We start from the raw sequence: 19,624 nt of genomic DNA, 5'->3' as shown, positions 1-19,624 counted from the left end.
TCAACTCAGGGAGGCCTTAAACCCCGGTTTCCAACTCACCAGATGAGAGGACCTCTCCCTGGCCAGGACTGGCAAATCGACTTCACTCACATGCCTCCACACAAGAAATACCGTTATCTCTTAACCTTTGTTGATACCTTTTCAGGCTGGATGGAAGCCTACCCTACCGCTCAGGAAACAGCTGACACCGTTGCTGCTCTCCTCATCGAGCACATTGTCCCGTGCTTCGGGTTGCCTGCCTCCATCCAGTCAGACGATGGCCCTGCCTGCGTCTCCCAGGTTGTACAACAAGTTTCCACCTCACTGGGCATCACCTGGAAGCTTCACATCCCATACCAGCCTCAGTCATCGGGGAAAGTTGAACGCACCAACAGGATTCTCAAGTCACGCCTAACCAAACTTGCTCTAGAAACAAAAAACTCTTGGCCTACCTCCTCCCATGAGTCCTGGCTAGAATCAGAGCCACCCCCAGGGAGCCGTCAGGATTGAGCCCGTTCGAATTGCTTTATGGTAGGCCTTTTCTAATCAACAATAATTTACCAGCTTCTCCTCCACCTCTGGCCTCCTACCTGCCCTACCTTTCCCTCCTAAGACATCTCCTTAGAGAACATGCTGACCGAACCCTCCCGCCGGTAGGAGGACCACAAGGAGCAGACCACACAATTCCTCTCCAACCAGGGGACCAGGTATTGCTCAGGGAGCTGAAGCCCGACCACTCCAGCCTAAGTGGACGGGACGCCATACAGTAATACTCACCACCCCTACAGCAGCCAAGCTTTTAGGCCTTCCCTCTTGGGTTCATGTCTCCCACCTTAAACTAGCCCCGGCTGGCAGCGAGTGTGGTCCGCCAAAATCCTGGGAGGCACCAGGATCCATTTCACCCAGAACCCAGCTTCCCACCATGACTCCCCTATGGGGCACCCTTCTCCTCCTTCCTCTCCTTAACCAGACGATACCAGCCAGCCCACGGCCTAAACTGGAGAAGACCCTTGATGCCTCAGTTACCTCGTTGGCCTCTCTGCAGAGACAGGAGCAGTGCTGCTTCTACTTAAACGAGGGTGGCCTAGTGGAAAAAAACATCAAAGCCTTACAAAATCTACGGGACAAGCTCCACCAGGAAAATTCCCAAACCATATTATCCCCGTGGTGGAAAAACCTCCTTTCCACCTGGTTGGCCCCAATTCTGGGGCCTCTTCTGATCATAGGCATACTACTAATGCTTGGTCCCTGTTTTTTAAAGTTTTTACAAGCACAAATTCACGAAGTCTCCTGGGTAGAGTTCAGTCAAATGCTCCTTCACACCTATCCTCCTATCCCAACTGAACCGTGACCTCGGAGCCCCAATCCCCTCGACGCCCCCAGGTCAGCAGGAAGTAGCCAGAAAGAAATGTCACTCCATAGCATATCAAAGAGGTCGGAATGTTGTGTTGGACAGGATATGAAAAGGTTAACGCCCACTGCAGGCGCCAAACAAAGAAAACTGCAAGCTAAGCAACCGCCAAAATCTTCCCGGCACCAAGTGTATAAGTGGTCAGCCATTCTCAGTTTGCCACAGAGACTACAGCACCCTATCTGCCTAAGACTCGACAAGCCTGCCCCACCCTGATGTATGAAAAATCCCCCTGCTCTACCCCGGGCACGACTTCTCTGGCCCCCTTACTCTGGACCAGAGAACCTCTGGGGAAGCGCAACCCCAATAAAATCCTGCTTTTGCCCCCTTTATGGCTGATTTGACTTTCTTCCTCAGCAGAAAAATCTTACAGTAGCCAGAATGCACTTGGATACAAGTACATCACAAACATCAAATAATTCTCGTGTTCTCAGAGAATGTGAGACTTTTGTCACACTGTAACAGAGAACTATACACTGCTTATAACGGTTTGCAAATTACAGCTGCTAAAGTACACATAGAAAAGGATCGTACGCAATCACTTTCCATATATCTTTACTGAGTTCTTACTATGTGTCAGGCACTAGGGATAAAATTGGTGAGAAAAAAAAAGACAGGGTCCCTGCCCTCAGGGAGAATACAGTCGGTGTGAGTAGACAGACACCTGTAACTAGGTTCTCCTGGACAGAGGGGAAGATCTTCTCTCAAGTCAGCTTATCAGACAGACACGAGGCTAAGGGGATCTCACTGGTAAGGGAATCTGGGTGCTCCTGGATCCTGAAACACAGAGAATGTTTGCTATCCCACTGGGCTCAGAAACTGCAGCACCCTGCAGAACATGCAGCTGAAAAAGTGCTCAGTGCATTTTTTAGTAAGTACTTTTTTTTTAATATATTCTCTTTGTGTAAAGATTTTATTTATTTATTTTTAGAGAGGGAAGGGAGGGAGAAAGAGAGAGAGAGAGAGAGAGAGAGAGAGAGAGAGAGAAAACATCAATATGTGGTTGCTTGGCGCCGTGGCTTGCAACCCAGGCACGTGCCCTGACTGGGAATTGAACCTCCAATGCTGTGGTTCACAGCCCGAGCTCAATCCACTGAGCTACGCCAGCCAGGTGTAAGTACTTTTTAATAGTATAACCTGAACACATGGTAGTGAAATTCAAAAAGTACAAATGGTACAGTGAAAAGTAAACTTCCTTTTCCCCATTTACTTTCAGTAAATCCTGGTGGATGGATGGCTGGTTGATAGTAATGGGGGGAAAGGGAGAACACAACATCAGATTAACGCCCCCCTAGCTCCAAGTAAGTAATAAATATATACTTAAAAGAAAATGCCACAGATGTTTCGAAACACATAACTCAGGGGAGAAAGTATTGAAATACCAGACAAATTTTTAAGGCTATAGGGTTAATCCTATGCAGGATAAAGAGAGAGAAATAGACAAAGGAAATGGGATGGGTCATTCAAATAAAGATGGGTTGAAATTCCACATTCCTCCCTTTTTTTTCCTCTCCTCTCCTGCCCCCTCACCTCTTTAGCAATCAAAATTCCATCCCCAGAGATTTCAGCACAAGCTTCAGGGCCCAGCTAGGGGGAGGCCTTCCCAGCTCTGGCTGCAGTGTGCACCAGGAAAAGAACCCAAAGAAAGCTGATCCAACATTCCTTTAGGACACCCCCTACAATGCTACGTTGCAAGTACTTAGGACCTAAACCTTCCTTAAAGGACAAAATGATATTGTGTCCCTGTGCCCATCAGGGGGCAGCAGCCACCCACAATGTGGAGGAATTGTGTGCCCTAGCGGAGGATAACACTGCAGCTGACACGTTTACAATTCCCAGATTTCAGACCTGGCTCCCCATCCTGGTCTCCCAGACTCAGCCTCAGCCCCATTCCCCTCCTGTCCATTCATATCAGGGACACCACATGGTTCTTCGATCAGAAATATTTGCTCATCCATTTCCCCAGGACACATGCAGGGCTCTTTATTAAATAGCAGGAGTTGTGGTACCCTGTACCATACCAGCAAAGCGGCTGCCAGGGGAAATAAACTACTGGCCTCTCTCTCATCCATCACTGTGCAGGAGCCAGGAAAGGAAGTGTGAGGGGCCTGGGCTATTCTCAGCCAGCATCTCCAAAAGTCCCATCCCTCTGGCTGCACTCCCACTTGCAAACAAAACCTTCTTATATCATTGCATACTTCTTGTTCTTAGCAGTTTTCACAACTGTTACTAGTTACTTGTTCTATTGTAATAATTTTAAGAGTAACTCTTTATTGTCTGCCTCCCCCAAAGGATCTTCCACTTGTTAAATTCAAGGCTAGCATCACCTTGTTCATCTGTCTGGCCCCAGGACCTAACACATTGTACGTATTCAATAAAATGTTTTACAGAAATGGAATGAATGAAGCTGTCTGTCTCTCATTTCTCTACTGTACTAAGAATTGGAACTGAAGGGTGTATGTATGTGTCAGGATTACCTGGACTCCTCTGGGAAAACCTGCTTTAGGTAAGGGCTGAGGTATGAGACAAAAGGGAAACGTTGTCTCACCAAAATCTCAGCCCCTTTATAAAGTCAAAGATAATTCTCTGGAAAAAAGTGTTGGAGCTGGTGAACAACCAGCTGTGTTCCCCTACCGAACCCTCATCTCGTCAGCCCCATTCAGAGCTTTCACACAGAAAAGCTGTGTGTGCGCGCGCGTGTGTGTGTGTGTGTGTGTATGTGTGTGAGAGAGAGAGAGAGCGAGAGAGAGAAGCAGACAGAGAGACTGACTGGGGTACATAAGGCTTAGATTGCTTTGTCAGGAGGTGTGTGCATGAACCCAAAAACCCTTGACGGGAGCAGTGAATGAGCAGCTGTCGAGTAGGGTGAGGAGGAGATGGCAGAGAGAAGTTGAGTGTGGGCAGAGGCAAACAGCAAGCACTCCTTCCATGACACAAAGCAGCTCTGATGCTGGGGCGCTACAGCCACCAGGACACCAGTGAGAAATGCCTGTAATTAGGAGGCTGGCAGTTCTCTGGGCCTCAGCCCAGAGTGGCGATGCAGCAAGAATTTCTGAGCCAAGCTGAACCAGGTGATGGAGGAGACGCAGTCAGAACCACTCCAGTCCCATCCCTCAGCCATGCCTGCCCCACCCTCCTCTCATTTTCTCCCCTAATATGACTCCTCACTGCCCACCCCCCAGACATCAGTGACTCGTCTCTGCATTCTGAGGTCCCAGGCCTTGAACCCTCTTCTTGGCCAGAACAGATCTTCATGTGCAAGGAGAGTGGTATTTCGATTCTTCCACTAGTGCACTGGACCCGATCTCTCTGCCTGCTTTCCTCTTGCCCCCACCCGCTTCCCTTCTCAAATCCCCGCCAGCTGATGGGCAGAGTTGGAAGAAAAACCACTCCTATTTCTCTTTTTCCTCTTCAAGTCTAGCATGTGTTCCCTTGTAGGTCTCTCTGTAATATGCAGGACATCTGCCAAACCACTGTCAGATTTTCATTTTCAAACCTAATCTACGGGCCTCTTTTAGTGCCACTCTGAACTTTCTGCACTTTAGCCAAATAATAAATGTATGCTACAGAGCTCAGAGCCAAATGCCCTGGACAAGGGAGGGATTACAGAATGCTGGTGGTTTGGATATATTCATGGGTCTCCACACTGTGAGTTATGCTTCGGAAGGTAGGATGGGGCTGGAGTTTGGGGACCACAGGCTCTCTTCAGGGGGATCTGCACCTATGGAAGGTAAGTGTCCTGCAGGGGTAGGAGGGTTGCATATCTAACCTTGAAGAGGCCCTGTTAGTAGGTGGAGCTGATGTGAATTCCTCTGGGAATGTGGCAGAAAGATTGCTGGGGTTCCCAGTTCAAGGTGATCAAGCCCTTGATATGTGTATCAGCATTTCCATGGAGCTCTTTACCACTAACTAGTCCCTAGCCCCTGCCCACCTGGACCTGAAGCCTGGCTCTTAGGACGGCAGACACTTCCACCAAAGACTGGAGAGTTTCTGCATCACCTCTTGGGGCCATGTTCTGTCTCTGCAAAAGCCACTTCCCAGAGATTCGACAGGTCTTCAGGGGGCTGCTCCCAGGACCCTCACTCAACCAGCCACAGCACATGACTCCTTGCCGTTGAGAGTGAAGGTCCCTCGGGTGTGAAATAGACCCGCCCCACACAGACGCTGCTTCTCTTCTGGATCCAAAGCTGCTGTTGCCTCACCTAAGCTTTTCCAAGAAGGCCAGACTTTCTCCTCTGAAAATATTTTATTGATAAATTAACTCTAATAACACTCACCTCCCACCCAACAGCTGTAGTGTCTCCTAGATCTGCCATGGACCCTTCTGTCGGGAAGGGTCATGTGGAGAACAGGAAGTCTCACTCCCTCAGGGATGGGATTCCTGGGCACGGCAGAGGTGGGTATGGGGACTGAGGGCCATCTCGAGGTCTTCTGAGGATAGCTCCTCTCACTCAGCACCAGAGTGGGGAGTGGTGGTCAGGAGTGGAGCACCTTGGAGCTTTATTGCTGGTGAATGCCAAGGAAAGAGGGACCCCTGCCAGCCTAGAACTGTAGCTGAGGGCATCAGCACCCAGGGCTCCAGAGAAGGTGGCACTAATTCCCAATCAACAGAGCCTGGCTGCTAAAACACCCACCCAGGAGCCCCCGGACCCGGAAGGAGACAGGGAGAGGTATCTGAACCAGGCAAGACCGGGGAAGGGTTACAGTGTGCAGGTCTCAGAGGAGCAGGCGCGGAGGGGCTTCCTCCTCACAGGTCTATGGTGTCGCTGCCCGTGCTCAGCTCGTCGATCTGTCGGCAGGCGTCCAGGAATTGCTCCTGCAGCGAGGCCTCTTCGCCCTGCAGCTCAGAGGCAGGCTCTGGGGAGTCGCGAGAGGGTGGGGACAGGGCCTGGTAGGATCCTGAGGCTGGGAGGCTAGGGCTACTTCCTGAGGGCCGCGGGGGACTGAGGACGCAGACCAGCGGACAGCGCGGGGGCCTGTCTGGGCTGGAGCATAGCAGCATGGACGAGCTGTCCCGGGAGAGTCCGCAGAGGGAGCTGGATGATGCGCTACTGCCCGCGGGCCAGGCCCCGGGAGAGGGAAGCTCCAGGGGCGCGAGGGTGTTGGGGGCCTCCTCCGACTTCCCACTGAGCACAGCCTCGGTCTTTGCCCCCAGCGAGGCGGTGCCGTAGAGGCTGAGCCCAGGCAGGGCTTCTTTGAAAGCAGGGCCCTGAAAGAGGCCCGGCGTGAGCAAGGCCTCGCTGCACAGGGCCTCCTCGATGCTGCGCCTCAGATTGATTGGGGAGGGCGGGCGGAAGTCCACTGTGTAGTCGCTGCAGGGGGAGGAGGCCGGGGAAGGAGCAGGATTGGCCGCTGCCTCGTCGAGGCCCCGGCAGGCGCCACCCTGGAGAAGGAGGTCGGGGCCAGGCCCTGCCAAGGCGCACAGCTGCAGCAGCTCTGCGTCGCCCCGCGCGATGGCGCTACCCAGAGGCTCCTTGTCTGGGGGCCCGGTGACCCAGCGTCCAGGCAGCAGCGGAGCCGCGTGGCCCGGAGACAAGCGGAAGAGTTTGGCCCAGCAGCGCGGCGGGACGCGGCGGCTGCAGAGCGCAGGGTAGAGGCCCAGCAGAGCCAACGGGAGCGCGACGCCCACCTCGCCCAGACGCAGGCCTAGTTGGAAGGCCCACCAGGGCCAGGGCCCCTCCAGGCCAGGCTGGCCGCCGTAACCCAGGGCGTGCAGCACCTCGTAGCCCTGCAAGGCTCCGCTCAGGAGCCCGAAGGTTCCAGCCACCGGGGCCGTGCGCGCTGCGCGCCGCCAGGAATCGCGCGGGGCGAAGGGGCTGCGCGCCTGCGGGAGTGGGGTGGCCCCCTTGAAGCCAGACCCTCCCAGGGGCGCTCCGGCTCGTCGCCGCCGACCCCTCCAGCAGGAGAGCGCCAGGAGGAGCCCGGACAGGAGGGCAGCGAGGAAGGCGTGCAGCCCGCGGGAGGCAAGCCGCAAAGGCCTCAGCCGGCGGTGGGCGGCGCTCCCGAGGGCAGCGGCGGCCGCCAGCGCCAGACCCAGGAGCAGCAGCGCGGCCAGGCCTGCGGGACACCGTGGCGGGCGAGGCCGGGCCAGCAGCAGGCAGGCCAGGCCCAGGCCGGCTGCCAGGCAGGGCAGCGGAAGGTCCTGCAGTAGCAGCCAGGCGAGCGCCGGCAGCCGGTCGCGATGCCCATAGGCGTCGTAGAAAAGCGGAAAAGCCCGCGTGGTCCCGGCGGAGAGCAGAAGCACGTCCAGCAGCGCCAGGCAGGGGGCGCCAGGCGGGCAGCGCCAGGGCAAGAGGGCCAGAGCCAGCAGCGCCAGCAAGGCCACCAGACCGAAGAGGGCGCCTACCCCGTACACATGGGCCTCCCAGGCCAACCCCCAGCGAGCCCTGGCCTCTGCCCAGTCGGCCTCCAAGGTGAGGAAAAAGAGGGGCAGCGGGGCCGCAGGAGGCTGTCCCTTGTGTTCAGGCAATTCTCCGGCGCTGCAGGACCCTGGCCCACATTCTGGCTGCACAGAAGGGTTCCCGAGGCTGGCAGGAGAGGGGTCATCTGGGCCAGAAGAGGGGACGGTGGCGTCTGTGGTCAAAGAACATTTGTCTGAGACAGTTGCACAGCCCTCCCCCTGCCACTCTTGTTCCCCGCCCCGCAGCCAGTAGCATGTCTGCCAGCCAGAGTTTTCATAGCATCCAGGACACACTGGTCTTAAACAAGAGGCTGGCCCGACCTCTCTCCTCTTGGCAACCCACCTTCCCCTCCCCCACCAAGCACTTCACGAAGTAGTTTCCGCTCCCATCGCCCCTCCCCACTCCACCCCCAGGTCCCTGCTGCGTTCAGTTCCCTTCCTCACTCTGCGATTCTGCAGCAAAAAGTTTTCCTGAAGAAGTCCCAGAATTTTACAACTGGAAGGGACTGTGGAAGCCCCCTCTAGTTCAAATCTTGCACCAGAAAGGAAGCTTCAAAAAGAAAAATGTGGTTTGCTTCACTCACACGTGAATCCCTGTGCCTGGAATGGCGCCTGGCACGGAACTGGCACTGAGCAGGTGAATCAGTGCATCTTCTTATTCGCCAGATGAAGATATTAAGGGTCCACTAAGAGGCAAAATGGCTCGTCCAAGGTCACAAATGGCGGAGCTGTCACTACAATCCATGTTTGAACCTGAGTCTGGGCCCCTTTCTGCGATTCCAGAGCCTGTGACTAGTACAGTGTGCTCATCTCTTGGTCTGCAGCTCTAACTCCCAGCTCCCGTCTTGGTGCCACGAGGAGCTCCCCCTACCCTTTTCAGATGCTTCCCGCTTCTCCCTGTCTCTTCAGGAAAAGCCCCTCCATACATACACACACACACACACACACACACACATGGGCACACTCTTGTGCATGTGAACACACACATGCAGCAGGAGGAGAGGTGAGCCCAGCACCCTGAGGAGAACACCTTTCCTGGTCACTGGCCCTTCTGCTTGCCTTGCCCCCCAGCTCGGCCTACCCGTGGCGGTGGTCTCACTCTGACTCAGTCACAAAGCCATCGGTCTAAGGCTCTTAATATAGATGTCCCTTTGCTTCAAGCCCCATTTTATAGAAGGCGACATTGAGATGAACGGCCCTGGGTCTCGGGACTACCCTTGAACTCCTAGAAGAGACCAACTGCAGAGATCACAGTGGGATAAAGTGCGCTCTGAGTGAGTGAGCCCCTCGGGGGTTGCTCTGGGCTTCGCTAACTCAGACTCCCCAGCCTCACCCTGCGCTCTTCCCCACCTCCTGAAGGCTAGACAGTCAGGCAAGAGAGGGGAGGAGTAAGATCTCCAATTGTACTCCCCTGGAGCAAGAGGAGTTAGGAGGTAGACCCAAGGATTCTCCCCGTGGCCAAGGAGCAAGGGAGGACGCCTCTCCTTACTCCACCCGGCAGTCTCAGCAGAACTGTAGCTGCAGGCAAGGATGGAAGCAGACAATGGGGGTGAAGGGCTGGGGGCAGCCTGGCGGGAACAAGGAAGTGCACAGGAGGCAGATGTGGGATGACGGGGAGGGTCTCCTGACAACCAGACACCTGCACCAACTGCCTAGCTGGGCCATGTCTAACCATGCCTCACTGGGCAATACAGGAAGACCCCAGGAGCACGGCCATGCCTGCTCATGCTGGGACACGCAGAGCGGAGCAGTTCTGAGAGCAAGGAAAAGGAGTGAGGAGGGCAGAAAGGGGCTCTGGAGAGAGAGGAGGGGAGACAGAAGCAGACAACTGCAGAGAGCGGAGAGGGAGCAGCCAAAAAAGTAGATATCCACCGCTCACTGCCTCCTGCGAACGGCAGCAGGCGCCCTGTCTCCCCTTCCATCGCATTCGCGTCTGCAGTGGGGAGAGTGCCTACCGCACAGGCCGTTAGAGGCTAAATGGGCAGTGTGTGCAAAGCCGTTTGTGCCTGGCGCGTAATAAGCATGCAAAATATGACTGTCATCAGTGTCACCATTATCGGATAATGTCTATCACCAATCATCAGTTGGTGTTTGGGAGATTGTGACCACTTCTGGCCTCAAACTAGTTTTTTGTTTAACTAACAAAAGACTCTTGTCCCTTAGCACATTCTAAACTTACTCACTCATCGACAATTAGTCAAATGAGTGAACAGCGACACATGCTCACCGTGTGAACCCTGTTGGAAGAACACTGTTTAGATGGACTGACCATCCCTGGACACCTAACGAAGACACAGCCATGAGTAAAGACATGGCCAGGACGCCTTGCAGATGAGCAGCGGGCATCCATCTGACATTGGCAGGACCAGATACACGTGCGCCCTCCCTCGTCCTCATTCTTTGGTCCTTTCAGACGCCCTTGCCCAACCCACTTCTTCTGCAAAGTGGGTGAGTTTGCCTGGTCTTTCCTTGGCCATGGTCTTCCTCTGCAGAGGAAGAAGGCACCCAGGAACCCCACAGCCTGAGCCAGCCTGCCACCCAGTAAGCCTTCACCTCGCTCCCTGTGCAGACAAGCGCAGCTCTTGGATCTGCTCCGCTTCTTACCTGAGGGCCACAGGAAACCCCATCTTTCGCCTCTGTCCCAAAGCACTATGGGAACTAGAGCAAGTTTCAGTATTCCGAAGAAGCCAGAAAAAGAATAAAAACCAGAAAGTAGGCAAAGTGTAGGCACAGCTCAGGTGTCAGAGTGGGGAGTTCTAACTAGGTACACTGCTCCCACGGGGCAGGACATGCCCAGTGTGTCCAGAACTGGGCCACGTGTGGGTGGGGACCCGTGAAGAAGACCCAGCTTCTGCCTTTAAAAGGGTCCCCTTGACCTCAGCCCCTGCCTCCCCTTTAGAAGCTTCCCCAGAAGGAGCCCTCAGTTTCCCCCAGAATAGCCCAGGAGACAGTGACTTCCTAGGATCCCTCTCCTGAGCAGGCCTCCCTGACAAGATGGTCGCACTCTGGTCCTGTGGCCCCTCTTGACCTCAGGGACAGGGAGGAGATGGTATGTCGGTCGATGTAAGTAATTGCAGAGGTCGGAGCTAGCTGGGGAGGAGCTGGAGAGAGGGGCTGGCCGGATATATGGGAAAGTCAGGCCTGATTATCCACCAGCTGCCCAGATCAAAGGGCTGGAGGATCGCAGGCTCCACACTGGATGCTGGCAGCGGCAGCCTGTTCGGTGGCCTGGCCCCGTCCCTCTCCCCACCCCCACCTCCAGGATTATGGAGGATTGATACCTTTTGTGAGGATGACATTTGAAATATTGAACAACTGGAGATGGCACAGGTGCCAGCCAGGGTGGTCAGAGAGTGGAGGGGAGTGCTCAGGGGGCGAAGGGCAATGGGTACTTATCAAGTGGTGTAAAAGCCTTTCAATGTGTTAACAACCTATACAACTGTTTCTAGGTGCACTGGCTGAATACGAGCTCTGCCCAAGGTGAAGGGACCTAATGAAAGAGAGCAGAAGCCTTGGGGTCAAAGGTTAACTACTCGTAAGTTAGAAAGATCCTAGAGGAGACACAGAGCAACTCCCTTTGTCCCCTAACTGACGCTGCTCCCCACACACGCTGCTGGCTCGAGCAGGGCCCCTTGGCCTGCTCTCCAAGAGGACCGTAGCTCTCTGGGGTTTCTCCAAGAGGAGCGATCAGGGAGAGGCTGGTTTCTTGCAGCGGCCAGTGAGGAGGGGGAGGAGGGGGAGGAGGGTGGGGCGGGTGAGCTGGGCTGCCTCTGATACTGTCCAGACTCATTAAACCTGCCTGGCCAGTGCCGTCCGTCCCCAGGCTGACAGACCGTGAGCCAGCATCCTTCCCCCGAGGCCACAGAGCCTGGCCCCAACCCCACAGCAGATTCTGCCACTGCCACACACTGGGCTGCAGGGGGAGGAGACGGCAGCCTCCTGACCCACGTGCCGGGGAGGGCAGTGAGCGTGCAGGAGTGAGCCGGAGGCAGGTGCTGTGTCAAGTCCAGAGCTGCAAGAAGTGGGAGACCGGTGGTTCCTGGCGTGCGGTGGCTGAGGATTCACAGGCACCGTCAACCCCCTGCAGAGCAAAGCTGGGCCTGGAGGTCCCTCTCCATGGCTCCCTCGGCCTCACCCACCAGAACCGCTCCCCGAGCATTGTGCCTTCTGTCCAGTGGCTTAAATGCTATCCCATCTCATCCTGGGGTTGCGGTGACTGAGAGGTAGGGTCTGGAAGTGTATTTGAAATGCAGGGGAGGAAGAACCAAGGTTAACAGCTACTGTTTAGTGAGCTTCTACTTTGTGCCCAGCCTCATGCCAGGAGCTTACATTATCTGGAAGCTTCACAATAACAAAATAGGTACTATTATTAAACCCTAGATACATGAGCAAAATGAAGGCGCAGAGACACCAAATAACCTGCCCCAGGGTCACCAAGATGGTTAGTAAGTGAATCAGGATTTAAAGCCAAGTCTCAAGATTCTGGAGCCTCTGGGCTTTCCTCTGCGCCCCCAGCCCATCTTTGTGCTTTCTTGAACAAGGATGGCGTCTGTCTGTTCAAGATCTTCAGCCTCTTCCCAGTGAGGAGCCTGGCTCTGCCCATATCTGACAGCACGTCATGTCAAATCAGACAGCAAAGTAGAGAACCCCCAGGCTGGGGTGGGGGTGGGGATCGGGCCAGGCAGGCTGCAGTTGGGCGTGAGGTTGGTGCTGAGGCTGTAGACATCTTCAAGTAGTGTGTGTGTCTGTTTGCCCCGATGCGTTCATCTAATCCTGCTCTGCCTGCGGTTGCAGAGCTCCCAGAGGACCATTACTCAACTCTGCGTGGGACTATCCCCAGCACCACTTGTTCTCGTATGATTAACATGTATCTCCATGGCGATGATGAAGGGAACGGTGATTATAATTATGATGACAATGAAACAAAAGGGTCCTAGAATGCCAATTAGTGGCCAGCATGTAGTAAGTGCTCAATAAGTAACTGTCAAGTTCAAACGAATGGGACACTTACCTAGTGATGCTGTTGCAACAGAGGCAGAGCTTAGGGAAGCAGTTGGGTCTAGTGGGCCTGGGCCTGGGAGCTTTGTCTCCGGGAAGGATGAGGGCAGGGACAGAGTGGTACCAAAGAACCCTGCAAAGAGAGCACATGGGGTTTGAGTGCCACCTTACCAGCCAGCCTTGGCCTCTGGACTTTTGGTGAAAAGCCTGTCCTTCCCCAGAACTTGCCCTAAGAGAGCCACTGTCCCAGGAATTATAGCCACATGTCCACCAGGAGCTAAACTCCAAGGGCCAAACCAGACTCATTATGGCAAAGAGGGCATTTCCTCCTGGGAGCAGTGGCCCAGGCCCCGGGGCCTGGAGGAAGCAACGCAGACCTTCCCTGAGTCAAGGACAAAAGGAAAAGGCAAGTGCTGGTTCGGCCCCTAGTACAGCGCCTGAAATGTAGAGATAATCCTGTAAATGTTTGTTGCAATGAAATAAACACTCACCTGGAGAATCCGAGACTCTGGAGGCAGAGCTTGGGGATGTAGTGGGGTCTGGGGGGCTCGCACCTGAGAAGTTCCGGAGTGGGGACAGAGTGGTGCCAAAGAACCCTGCAAAAGGAGCCCTGGCTGAAGCCTCCTCTACCTGCCAGGCAGCCCAGCAGGGGCTCTCCTCGGGATGGACCGGGTACTCACCGAAGGGCCCCAGGCGTCCGGCGATCTCTGCCAGGCTGGCCCGCAGACTGGGCAGCAGGGGCAACGTGCGGTGCCCCAGTGTGGGGGCGGCGCCTGCTCTCAGCGCCATGTCAAACTTCAGTTCCAGCTCAGTCTGGTGGGGCCTGGGGGCACTGGATGAAGGTGCTGTGGCTGTCAGAGCAGTATCCCAGGTCACAGTGCCCATCCTGGGCCGGAAGGGAGCAGTAGGCCTGTCGCTGGGCTCAGAGAGGGGAGATGTGGACTCCAGAGGCAGCGGGGAGGCCCAGGGAGTAGTAGGGCTGCCTTCAGCAGAGCCCCACTCTGGGGGGGAGTTCCCGAGGGAGCCCACCAGCAGCTCCCAAAGGGGGTCGGTCCTCAGTCCTCTGACCACCTCTTCCTCCAGCTCCTGGCCCAGCCCAGGAGAGAGTGGCTGGGTCTCCGTAACAGGGCTCCCCCAGGCAGCAGCCGGTCCCCGAAGGTGAAATTTGAAGTTAAGTCCCAGGTTGAGAGAGAGCATCGAGGCCTCGCTCTGAGGTGGTGGGGTCAAAGTGGTGAGAGGGGGACCTGGGACGGAGGAAGCAGGCTGGGGGCCCACAGGAACAGCAAGCACAACCCCGAAGAACAGCCCCAGCCCCAGACAGCCATGCCCGGCCATGGCCCTACTTGGTCTCAGGTGGCCTCGGCAGGCAGGGGACTCTTCAGCACCTTTTGAGCACGAAAGTCCTGGAGAGAGGAGAGGCGCCATGAGCCCTGGTTACCTGGACGGAGTGCCTCAGAGAGACGCTTCTGATCACAGAGGAGCAGGTGCTGGCGACAGGATGCAAAGGGTTCTGCCCAGGGAGAGTTGCCAGCTCCTTCCTCCATTCAGGCCCCAGTACAAATCTCTCCCTACAGTCTCCCTAAGGCTCCCTCTCCCTACATCCCTGCCTCCCCCACCTGTTCAATTTGGGCGCTGGGGTATGACAGCAAACAGCTGCTCTCATCCTTGACTGATAGTAGATGGGACAGACTTGACTGCCAGACTCACAGATCCCGTCCCTCCCTTCTCCTCTATCATTCCCTCCCACCCTCAAATATGCATTGAGGCTACTAGGTGCCCAGCACCCTTCTGGTAATACAACTGTGAACAAGCTAACCCTCAGGGATGAGACTCAGCCTACTCCCACCCCCACCTTGGGCCCCTACTTAAGATGTTGGCCCTCTATTCACTCAGACCCAGGAGCACAGGGCCCTGGGGCCAGTGAGGGGGGCGGGGCAGCAAGCACAGGGCTGAGTGATCTGGCCGAGACCGAGAAGGCAGTCTGCTTTCTGGTCTGGCAGAAGCTCTGTCCCTTCAGCCTTTCCCCTCTTTCCTGGGGCTGGGCCTGCTCCCTTCCCCTTAACCCTAGGGGAGCATTTGAGGGAGGGGCAGCCTGGCTATCCCTGGCTTCCTGGGAAAGATGGCAAGGCAAAAAAAACTGGGCAGGAGTCCGCTGTAGGAGACTCCTACTCCACTGCCCAGACCCCCCTCCCTTCACACACATCTGGTGAGGGTGGGTGAGGGTGAGCCAGGGATGCACGTGCACCTGGCACCCTTACATCATACACACAGCCACACCTAACACCCATGACACACTCACCCGCTCACCCTTCACACAGCCCTGCTCACAAGTGCGCGCACACATTCAGTCCTGCCGAGGCCCCCTTCCTCCTGTATATGTTCAGACCGAGCTCCGTGAGCTTCCCAGCCTCCCGGCTGTCTCACTCACACACCCACACACACACACCCCTACCTCACAGACACACGCAATATGTACAGTCACACTGAGAGGCACACGCCCCTACACACATTCACACACCCCTTACAGAGACACATTCCACACAACACCCCCCCCACCCCACACACACCCCCCATGCATACACACCCTGCAGGCGCGAGAGCACGCGCGCGCGTGCACACACACATACACACACACACACACACACACACCCTGCACGACTGGCCAACCTGCTCCTCTGGCCCCCTCCCGAAGGGGGGGTCTCCTCTGCCAAGTCCCCAGAGAAGGGGCGGTCGCGGCGGCCCTGGCGCCCAGCTGGGCGATAATCCGCGGGGTCTCGCGGGTTCTCTCGGTCGCTCCCGACGCCCCTCGGCTCGTCCAGGCAACTGCGGCTTCGCCAACGCGCTGCCCGGGGTCTGGCCCGGCCCGACCCGCGGCCCGCAGCGCTGTCCCGAGGCCGGCGCTCCGGCCCGGCCCGCGCCGCGCTCGCTCCCCGCGGCGCCGCCTCCTGGCTGTGAGCCTTGCTCCCCGGCTGAGCAGCCCGCGCCGGGGCTCCGCGGCAGCCACGCTCGGACTGCCCTCCCGCCCACTTCCCCTCGCTCCCGCCCTTCCCTCCCTCTCCCCTCCTCCTCCCACCCCACCGGGGTCTGCGGTCCGCGGTCCGCCCCCCACCCCGGCCGGCAGGCGGGCGCGCACGTCTGTGCCAGTCTCCCCCACGCGCGCTCATTCACCCAGGGCTGCCGATCAGCCGCGGCGGGCGCGGGCGCCTCGTTCTCAGCCTGGCGCGGCAGCCACACTCTCGCAGGGCGGCCCATCACACACATCCATCCACACGCACGCCTTCCCCGGGAAACACACCCGCGGGCCGAGCACCGCGCGCGCGCACTCGTGTGCCGTGTACACAGACTCACAGCCCCTCTCTCTCTCTCTCTCTCTCTCTCTCTCTCTCTCTCTCTCTCACACACACACACACACACACACACACACACACACACACGGCAGCTGGCTCCAGAATGGCACCCCAAGCCAGAGGCCCCACTACGTTTATTAAGCAGTGAGTAAAAGTGTAATAGGCACTTCACCTTTCTTCTCATGAGTTCTCACCGCAACCCTGTGCGTGTCCCCATTTCACAGAATTAAGGCTCAGAAAAGTAGCGAATCCGCCCAAGGTTCCGCAGCTGGCGGAGCCTGGACCTCAGCCTCTCTGCTGCCCTCCCCACCCACCACCTGGAGCTCCAACGGCCGCCCTGCTGCGGGGACGCCTCCGACAGGGCGGACTGGCGACCGTCGCTTCCTATGTGTAACTTTCTTTTTCTTTTTTGCTAAAACTGATTTCTCAGAAATACTTAGATTTTCAGAAATGTCTGCCAGAGAGAATAGTGAGCTAAGCTGCTTGTGAGAGGAGGCTTACAACTTGTTTCCGATCAGGGGCAGGAGGGGAACCGCGGAGTCAAAGAGAGAGTGCGCGGCCTCGCGCACCGGAGAGCCCTGGCCGGGGCTGCCGCCCGGGTGACGGCGACCGAGGGGCTGGGTGCGCACTGTGAATACTTCATGGCCCTTGTTGGGCTGCCACCGTGACCGGTTTAAGTAGGACTGCCTCATTTATGTTGTCTCGAGTCTCTAAATCCCTTAAAATGTTCCTCCAAAAAACGCTACTGTGGGAACATAAAACAAGACTCCTGCACCACGTAAAGCTGCTCCCCAAATCCGGACATGCTACTGTGTGCCAAACACCATGCTGGATGCTTTAGGAGTCTCTTCCCTTATTCCTTGCCACAAGCCACAGAAAGAGAGAAATTACTGACACCATGCTACAGCTTTGGATGTAAACCTGACGCCCCCCCCCCCGCCCCCGCTTTCCATCTCCCCCTCCGTAGCCGCTCTCCAAGGTTCTTGGGGAAGGCGGTGCTTAAGTAGTTAGGGGGCATGTTCTTTCTCAGCTATAGAAAGCTAGCGTAGCACTTTGCCCACAGCGCATGCTCAGTGAATATTAAATAAGCAAATAACAAACGAATGAATTAATTCTGGGGCCCAAGTGGGCAAGGGTTGCATTTTAGAAAGGCATCCAATTTGACTTTGGACGAAACATACAGATGTATACTTGAAACCTATATAATTTTATTAACCAATTCACCCCGATAAATTCAACAGAATTTTTAAATTAAAAAAGGCACCCAGAACTGTTTTGTTTTGTTTTGTTTTTTACAGAATTCCCCCAACTGATAAAAGATAACATCAGCCCACCAACTGAACCCCTCTCCAGGGACTTTCAGTGGTGAAGTCTGAGATTGACTCTGGGTGCCTGGACAACACATTCAGAGGGTCTGCCCTCAGCGTTCACTGTAGGGTCTGGCCGCTCGGGGGCTTCCTGGAGCCTGCGCACTGGCATCCGTCTTCTCGTATACACTGAATGAAGTTTACCCCACTAGAGACATTTTCCTTCAACCCTCCTTATAGAATGGCTCATTTCCTGCTAGTCATGTTCACTTAAAGACTTCTAAATGGGAAGACAGAAATAAACAAACCCCAGTACATTAAAATAGCCACCCTGTATACCCAAGTAGAGTTATTCCCAGGAATTATATTTTTAAAAAAATATATTGAAAAGGGAAGTTAGGGCTCTGGATTAAGATAGTGATTGAATGCATACTTCTGATTTCACTCCCTCCCAGAACTCCATTAATATTAATAACGAGGTTAATAAAGAGGTTTTTTAATCAAGAGATAAACTTACAAGGATGGGGAGAACAGAAAAAGAGACAGCAGCCACAAAATTTTTAAAACAGGATGGCAAACACCCATGTAATTACAGACTTATCAGCCCTGAAGAAAAAGATATCAGCTGGCAGTGGGGGAAATTGAGAACCAGCCTGATTTACATAGCAAGGTTCTCTGAAGACACAGATATTGGTAATCCAAGGTACCTCTGGAACTGTGGGAAAGGTTGCTACTATAAGGGCCAGGAGTGGGGCAAGGGGAGGAACAGAAGAGATTAACCGAAGAACATATACGCATGTGTGCCAAGCCCATGGACACAGACGCAATGTGGTGAGGGCCAGAAAGGGGCCAGGAGCTGGGTGGGCAAAGGATGGGGAGTGGGGGACATCTGTAATAATGCCATCACCACCAACAACAGCAAAAGGAACCAGGAAGAGAAGGAGTTAGATTTCTAGATCTCTTCCCCAACTCCAAGTCACTGGGAACAGCCGGTCCCCTATCCTACCCAGACACCAGAGCATTTCCCTCTGACGAAGGTAAGATAGAGGATACCTGGGTTGGAGAAGCTTCAAGTGCAGTTATGAGTGGAGGTACCACACTGAAAACTGTGAAAGCAAGAGGATTACATGACCTCAGGTAAAATGCTGAGTGCAGAGACCCTGAGCCTTCTCCCACCACCAGGCTCTCAAAGCACTGGGGGCAGGACCTTTGTGAAACTGGAAGCCTCTCCTTGTGGGGGTACTGGTGTGCCGCTAGCCCAAGGGAAAGACCTGAGGATGCCAACACAGGCGTTTCTCCCAAGGTGGCAAACCCAACCTTTGAGCTCAGTCTTTGCCTAGATGCCTTCCCACCCCTGCAACCTTCATCATGGCCAACAATTCCCAGTTGTCCAGGAAATGTTCTAATGCAGAACAGAGGGACAAAACAACCAAGCAGAGAAATTAACTTGCAGTGAGCAAGTTCTCCAGAGAAAAGGAAGTGTCGAAAAGACCATCATGAATAGCCTTAGACAGATAAGACACGGTACAGCGTCCATGAAACCAGAACAAGGTGCAACACAAAGGAACATTCCAAGAACAGCAACGGCAATGATTATGTCTGGAAAATAAAATCACAACGGCAGAAACAAACACATCAAAAGAAAGAGACAAAGGTAATGTTGATTAAATCTCCCTAGAAAGTAAAGCAAATGTGCTAAGAGGTAGCACATACAGGAAAGAAAAGATATAGACATTGGAGGACAATTCTAGGAATTCAGCATCAAATAGAAGTTCCAAAAAGAAAAAAAAAAACATTGGGGAAATGGAAGGGAGGAAATCTCTGGTGCACTGATTTGAACGTGAGGACATGAAGGCTTGAATCGCAGGACCATAGGATGGGTCCACTAAGACCTAGAGCTGGAGATGAAAACCAACACACACCAATGCAAATTCAAGAGAAGAATCTAGAAACCCCCAGAAAAAAAAAGAAAAAAGTAAGTAATGTACAAAGGATTAGATGTCAGGAAGTCTTTAGATTTCTCAACAGCAACATTAGAAGTTAAAAGCAATGCTTTCAAAATACTGAAAAAAATGGACTGGACTTTCAACCTAGGATTTATATCCATTCAAGCCAGCAATCAAGTAAAATGGTAGGATATATACATTTTCACTCACAGAAGAGTTCAAAATGTTTACCTTTC

General features: G+C 54.7%; 1 protein-coding gene across 2 annotated transcripts; it reads right to left on the bottom strand.

Annotated features, from left to right (window-relative positions):
• Nucleotides 1-5,687: 5,687 nt before the first annotated feature.
• On the bottom strand, nucleotides 5,688-16,009 carry PRRT4 (proline rich transmembrane protein 4). 2 transcript variants are annotated; one of them, XM_045855693.1, is made up of 5 exons: nucleotides 15,957-16,009; nucleotides 13,469-14,191; nucleotides 13,280-13,384; nucleotides 12,802-12,921; nucleotides 5,688-7,963 (listed from the first exon to the last, which is right to left on the bottom strand). In XM_045855693.1, exons 2-5 carry the CDS (start codon nucleotides 14,121-14,123, stop codon nucleotides 6,138-6,140), a joined length of 2,706 nt encoding a protein of 901 aa, XP_045711649.1. In that variant the 5' UTR covers nucleotides 14,124-14,191; nucleotides 15,957-16,009; the 3' UTR covers nucleotides 5,688-6,137. The 2 variants fall into 2 exon arrangements, with proteins under 2 accessions (XP_045711649.1, XP_045711647.1); XM_045855691.1 differs by lacking the exon at nucleotides 15,957-16,009 and adding an exon at nucleotides 15,456-15,586.
• Nucleotides 16,010-19,624: the final 3,615 nt, after the last annotated feature.

This window comes from Phyllostomus hastatus, unplaced genomic scaffold, assembly GCF_019186645.2.
Source record: "Phyllostomus hastatus isolate PE091 unplaced genomic scaffold, TTU_PhHast_1.1 phas_scaffold_114, whole genome shotgun sequence".
NCBI lineage: Eukaryota > Metazoa > Chordata > Mammalia > Chiroptera > Phyllostomidae > Phyllostomus > Phyllostomus hastatus.
The sequence above is the reverse complement of the archived record's forward strand: the minus strand, read 5'-3'. Positions and strand labels throughout refer to the sequence as shown.